General features: G+C 36.9%; 1 protein-coding gene across 1 annotated transcript; it reads right to left on the bottom strand.

Annotated features, from left to right (window-relative positions):
• Window positions 1–2,819: 2,819 nt before the first annotated feature.
• LOC121253573 (protein FAR1-RELATED SEQUENCE 5-like) lies at window positions 2,820–6,500 on the bottom strand. The gene is made up of 9 exons (XM_041153572.1): window positions 6,438–6,500; window positions 6,225–6,344; window positions 6,028–6,126; window positions 5,770–5,922; window positions 5,495–5,671; window positions 5,340–5,405; window positions 3,189–5,291; window positions 2,951–3,100; window positions 2,820–2,864 (listed from the first exon to the last, which is right to left on the bottom strand). Exons 1-9 carry the CDS (start codon window positions 6,498–6,500, stop codon window positions 2,820–2,822), a joined length of 2,976 nt encoding a protein of 991 aa, XP_041009506.1.
• Between the last annotated feature and the right edge of the window lie 416 nt (window positions 6,501–6,916).

Here is a 6,916-nt window from a genome sequence, read left to right as displayed (position 1 = left end):
TTTTATTTTCATGATGATGATTAATTGAACAAGTAGTTCTAATCTATAAATGAATAGTAGACATGTTTGAAATGAATAGTATATATGGATAGAATCATAAATTCAACTTTTCCTACTATTCTCTACCTAGTTAATAGTTATTCTGACAAGTTCTTAAGCATGACAACTTCTTTGGTGCCCTTCTGTTTGATCTTGAAAAAAGTCCACCTACTATGCTTTCTATGTCTTTTTTGTTATTTTCTACATCTTTGTTTATGATGAGTGATATTAAAATAATGTTCTTATCATTTTAATATCGTTTGGGTACTTCATATATCATGAGATTTTGGCATCTTTCCCTGCACATTTTTTTTCATAGTTTGGATCTGTATTACTCAACTTTGAACTGAAATATAATTTATGCACGAAGTTATGGATCCTTATTACTTTTAAGTGGGGAATGTTGATATATGATCCACATTCATATATCAACATTCCTTCAGAGTAGGAATAGAGAGAGGCTTTGTGCTGTTGGTGGTAATTAATGATGGAGAAAAGGTGTGGGTCAATGGGTCCTTTAGAGTAGGGGTGTGGGAAAACATTTATTGAGGATGATGAGATTTTTCTAAATCCATTAGATATAAGTTGGGAACCATACTGAAAAATTAATGATGAAATTATTAATGGGTGTGAAAACTGTTGACTATAAAATGGTTTGGAACTTTTCATAGCTGAATATGCTACATTCAAGACATGCTACATTCATGGTAAGCTCCACGTTTGGCTTTGTTGCTTTTTTCAAGTTCTTGATTTTTTTTGCTATGCCACATCCTTAGTTGCACCACAAGTCCATAAAACATGGCCTGAGTGCAGAGTTCTAATGTTACCTCTTCTACATATATTTTCTTTAAAGAATTGTCATTAATGCACATGAACCAATTCTCTTGGGACATAAAACCAGCCTGCACTGGTTTAGGGTTGGTAATAGAGGCAAAAGATGCATCACATGCATATATAATATGGGTTTCAAACTGGATTGCATTTTTGTCTCCTTGATTCTCATTATAATTCAACCATCTTGCTTGCTTGCTTGCATGCATGTTGCTTTTTGGGACTCAATTAGATCATGGCACCCATTATCAAATAAAATGTTTACCCATTTAGAAAGTTTGGAACTTTGACATGTTATTAGAAGAAGCACATGCACCTAATAATTCCTCAAAACCTTAAGAACTCATCATTTTTATGAGATTCATGTTTCTTTGAGTCCATTTTTATGAAATGGTCTGTTGTGTTTGCCTTGACAGCTGACTAGTGGTCGACCTCCAGCAATGTTGTGTCGCTGCCACTGCCACTGAAACTTGAGGCTATTAAGATTGGCCTTTAGTGCCTTGCACAACAATATCACTATTGGTTCCATAAATATTACCCAAAGAAGCAAAAACTGAAAAATATCTCCACAGTTTTACAAAAACAGTGGCCTTGAGTTCAACCTCCGAGTTCATTCTTTACCCCTTATTTCAGTTTATTACTCCATATGTTAGATTTACTTATGAAGGAAAAATTTGAAAGTATAGCCCATATGAGTGCAGAGTGAATATGCTGATAACTGAAGCAATCACACCAAGCACACAGTCACTGACGTTATGTCTCTATATTTGATACAGATTTAGAATGTCGTCATCAGTTGCTTTAACATCGTTGCTTAATCATGCATTGAGTAACGTCCCAATGTGCAGCTGTGGGAATCAAGTTGTACTTAGAATAGCAAATACTAGAAGAAATCTGGGGCGAGCATTCTTTGGGTGTCCACTCTACAACAAAGAGGTAGACGCAATTAATAGTAGCTGCAAGTTTATTTTTTCATATTACTGTTTTATTCAAAAATTTTGACGTCAAACAATTATTTATTTATAATCAGGGGTTACCACACTGCAACTTTTTCAAGTGGTCAGATAGTAGTGAATACAACGAGCAAGCCCTTGTAAAGAGAGAAGCAGAAGTATTAAGGAAAGAGGAAGAACTTAAAAAGAGAGAAGCAGAAGTATTAAGGAAAGATGAAGAACTTAAAAAGAGAGAAGTAGAGTTCGGGAAGAGGGAGTTGACACTCCATAACGATCACGCCCAGTTTCGATCTCAAGAAGTTGACATGCTGCATGTACGCAAACTATTTATTGTACTTTGGCTAATAGCCATAGTTATTTACTTATATTTGATACTCTCACTGCGTTGATGAGTTTGTATTTGTATTTTATAGAAACTTAGCGTTTGTAAGTCGAGACTTTAAAATTATGGATTTGAGACGTTATTATGATTTGTATAAAATCTTCATTCCTAAGACTTCATTTTGTCTGAACGTGTCACTGCTTATTAAAAAAGTATATATATGCGTGAAAATAACTTACCAATCTGATCATTTTGTCAGAATATTTGACAGGACTAAACTACAGGTTTATTGAGTTACTTTTTTCCACGTGGATATAAGAGGCAATATGAAACATAGTATAATCTCAACTCATAACCAAACAAACATTTACATTCAATCAAAACCACATAAATTGAGTACTTGGATTGAAACTCAAATTTACATATATAGCGTACTTTGATACAAAATACTCACTGCGTGGCCTCAAATACTAAGCCACATATACAAAAGGTACACTTTTACCACTAATACATAACATACTCCAGCATATCAACACCAACACCCAAATTCCTACAAAATCACCCCTAACACACATGCCAACAAACCCACAAACAACCCAAATTCCATCAACACACAACAGTTGTAAACATAATGGATCTCTAAAATCTTGCTACAAGAAACTGTTGGGCTGCATTCAATCTGCCGTATCTGGCTGCGTTCCATCCATTCCTAGTTGTATCTGTGAACATAATAGCAAACAAATTAAGACCCACATAATAAAAACCATGAACTATACAATAAAATGACCTCAAGTGGTAATTGTACACTTTCTTGTGTCCCCATCACTGGATGTTGTCCACTTTCTTCATTGACCATTATGGGAGTTTCTACATTTTCTTGCATCCTCATTTCCGATAGACCGAGTTGGTTTTCATTGTTTTCCAATGGTTTGATGTCCAATCTACGCCTCTGAGGCTGTAAAAATAATTAAAGTTCTTGAGTAAGTAGAAGTAATAGTATATTATCAAACAGTCTGACAACATAAAAAAAGTAAGCATCTCACCAATCTGCTTTTTCCCTGATCTTTTCTCTTATTCGTAGTCTTAGTTTTAATTTTCTTCACTCTTTCCTCCATCATGGACATCCTCCTCTTACACGGGGGTCTTCCCTTGCCTCTGACAACATGGAGACTTAGCACCTTCTTCAAACTTCCTTCTGTGAATGCATTCACGGTACTTCCTCCAACATTGGAATATGTGTTGGAGGGCTTCGATATGCGCCAAACCTCATTCATTACAAAAAATTTTGAAATCATTTCCTCAGTATGCCCATCGCACGAAACTGCATTAGTTATTACCTCATTGAAAGTTCTCAAAATACGTTTATACCTAACAGTTTCGGGTCTCTGATCAACAGCGTCATAACTGGTCGAAATAATAGTATAAGCCCGTTTTATGTCTTTCCGCCACCGGTCTAATATGTACTTCTCTGGTAACTCACGGACTTTCTTAGCTGAAAAGATGGCAAGAATATGTCTACATATTATCCCTCGCATCTCAAACAACCCACAAACACACTTCGCCTCACACTTGGCCTCATTAAAGTAAAGAGTATACGTAACCTCCTTGATGAAATCTTTAGCCTTTACTTGATCATCGACCGAGTAAATTGCGATTACTCCCTCCATTTTCTCGAAACGACAATGACAATATATCATTCCCATTATCTTTTGTTGAACCTCCTTAAATTTTGTATTTGTGTATACATCTTGAAACTTCTTCTCAAGAGCCAAGTGTGATATGCAATGAATGATGAAGTTAAATGAATTGAAGTCAGCTTGGTTTTCATTCTCAACTTTTTTCTTGAGAGCATTGTCGAACTGATCAACAAATTCTTTAAGATTTGTTCTGGCATGCATGTAGCCATCGAAGAAAGCATTCATGCTCTCACTACGTTGAGTTGTACTCATTCCAGCCCAAAACGAGTTCTTTAAATATATCGGCACCCAAAACTCTCTTTCCGCATATAAGCTTTGCAACCATGCATTTTCATGCAAGTTGAAAGTATCAATGAGGCTTTTCCAAGAATTCTCAAACTCCTCAATTGTAAGAGAGTCATATACACAATATAGCAACTTACTTTTCAGGCCACATTTGTATTGACCATGGGAACCAAGTTTCTCAGGAACCTTTCGCAATATGTGCCACAAGCAATATCTATGCCGCGTGTTGGGAAAAACAATGGCGATGGCATTTTTCATTACACGATCTTGATCTGTAATAATAGTATTAGGTGTTTTTCCATCCATGCAATCAAGCCAAGCTTTAAATAACCAAACAAACGATTCTGTATCCTCACTTGAAATAAGGTCTGTACCCAACAGGATTGACTGTCCATGATGATTTACACCCACAAAAGGTGCAAATGGCATTCCATACCTATTTTTCAGGTATGTGGTATCGAATGTTACCACATCTCCAAAGTAGTTGTAGGCCCCTCTACTACGGGCATCCGCCCAAAACACATTTTTCAGTCTGTCATCATCGTCCAATTCCATGAGGCTGAAAAAGCCATTATTCTTGTATTGCATCCTTATAAAATACTCAAACAATGCTTGAGCACCACCTTTACCAAGGGGCAGGTGTCGTGCCTTGTCAATGTAGTTACGACAATCTTTTTCTCCAAATGGTACGTTCTCAAACCCACCCGCCTCAGTGACAAGAGCATGAAAACTCTTATTAATCCGTATGCCAGCCTCATCATTTGTATCCAACACTCTCCTAACAGACTCATTAACTTCTCTGTTGCATCTGAAGAACCTGGATTTTTTTGGACTGAGCACATGATTGTGTGTGTTCAATACGGATGTGACACACAACTTCCCATCCTTTAACATGACATTCATCTTTGCCTTACAGTCTGTTTTGCTTGTTGGCCGAGGCTTGGAGACGTTTGATGCCCTATTTCGTGCCTTGCCACCTCGAGCACATCCCACAGTGACATATTTCACAGTCTCATCCTTCTCTCTTTTACTCCTTTGTGTCATTACCGGAAAATCACATTGATTTCCGTAATGTTTATAGTAATTCATTAACTCATCCTCCGACTCAAAGCGCATTCCTGGCTTTGGCTCCTCAGTGATATCACCCCCATCAGTGCCAGCCTCCTTGGTATCAACCGTATTACCCAAAGAGGCAGTAGATTGCGCCTAAACTTCTATCGAGTCTAATGTAGCCTCACTAATTTCTTCAACAGAGTCACTTTGCTGCACTTTATTTTCCTGTAAAATAGGAGAAAAAAGTATTATATGTTAAAATATGTTATGGATAAGGTCAAAATACAGTGAATGTGGAGAATCCAAGACATCACCTCACTACCACATGGAAATGGGTTGGTAGAAGTTGGAGGAATAAATGTTGGTAAAGCCGAACAAGAGCTAGCAGCGACACTAGCGCTGGTTTGTACACTAGAACTGACAGCTACACTAGAGCTAACACTACTTGCGGAGCTAGACATGGGAGCGGAAGTAGAGATCCATGGGTATTGCTATAGTTTTCCAAAAAAAAAATGTAAACATAAATAGTTAGCCCAATATTCAAGTCTAACATTAACTACAATAAATACATATACGAAAAAATGATCACCTCATTGCTCCATTGATATGGGTATGCAATTGGAGGAGGTCCCATCATTAGTATGACGGAACTATACAAGGCAGCAGTACTTGACGCGGGAGCGGAACTACTCAAGGTAGCAGTACTTGACGTGGCAGCTGAGGTAGTGTTCCATGGGTGTTGCTGCAGTTTTTCATAAAAAAATTAAAGATAAATAATTAGACGAAATATTCAAGTTCCGAAAATTAAAGACGAATAAGTAGACGAAATATTCAAAGACATTATCACCTGGTTGCTCCATTGATATGGGTACGCAGTTGGAGGAGGTCCCATCATTGGTATGGCGGCACTTGACGTGGCAGCGACAGTAGAGCTCCATGGGTCTTGCTGCAGTTCTCCCAAAAATAATTAAAAATAAATAATTAGACCAAATATTCAAGTTCATAACATAAAGTCCATGAACTACTTTACCATCCAACAATTACCTGGTTGCTCCATGGATATGGGCTAACACTTGGAGGAGGCACAAAAGGTGGTAACCACGCATGAGGCACTGGACCGTAGTAACTTGGCATGTAATTTGGATGCAGTGGTCTTGATATGTCCTAACATATAGCAACATAATGTTAATCAACCGTATTACCAATGACTACACATAAATTAAACACACGCCAACTGTTGAAAGAGGTTTACAATACCTGCGTTGATGGATTTGTGATAGGAGCGATTATGCGGGATGCATCTTCTTTTTCTTTCTCCATTTACCTCAACAATGAAACCAAGTGGATCTTACTTTTTACGTAAATACTGCAGCAACATATATACACAATCAAGTTGGGAATTTTTAAAAAACCAGCCAAGCTTACATGTATAGATACTACGGATTTTTTTTATGACAAATGATACCATTGGTCAACGGATATTATTGATCATCCCATTATGTTTAAATAATAATCATCCCATTATGTTTAAAGAACAGACAATGATAGTGTCAAATGTCAAATACTTCAAATGTACTAAAAATTTCATGAATAGAAATGTCTAGATGTAAGATACTACACAAAGGATACTACACAAAGCACACTAACTTTATCAAAAAAAATTTTTCCAGTTTTTGAAAAACAATGCACACGTGTTTGGATTCACTAGAAACAATGGATGTACTAAAAATTTCACG

Source organism: Juglans microcarpa x Juglans regia, chromosome 2S (assembly GCF_004785595.1).
Source record: "Juglans microcarpa x Juglans regia isolate MS1-56 chromosome 2S, Jm3101_v1.0, whole genome shotgun sequence".
Lineage (NCBI taxonomy): Eukaryota > Viridiplantae > Streptophyta > Magnoliopsida > Fagales > Juglandaceae > Juglans > Juglans microcarpa x Juglans regia.
The sequence above is the reverse complement of the archived record's forward strand: the minus strand, read 5'-3'. Positions and strand labels throughout refer to the sequence as shown.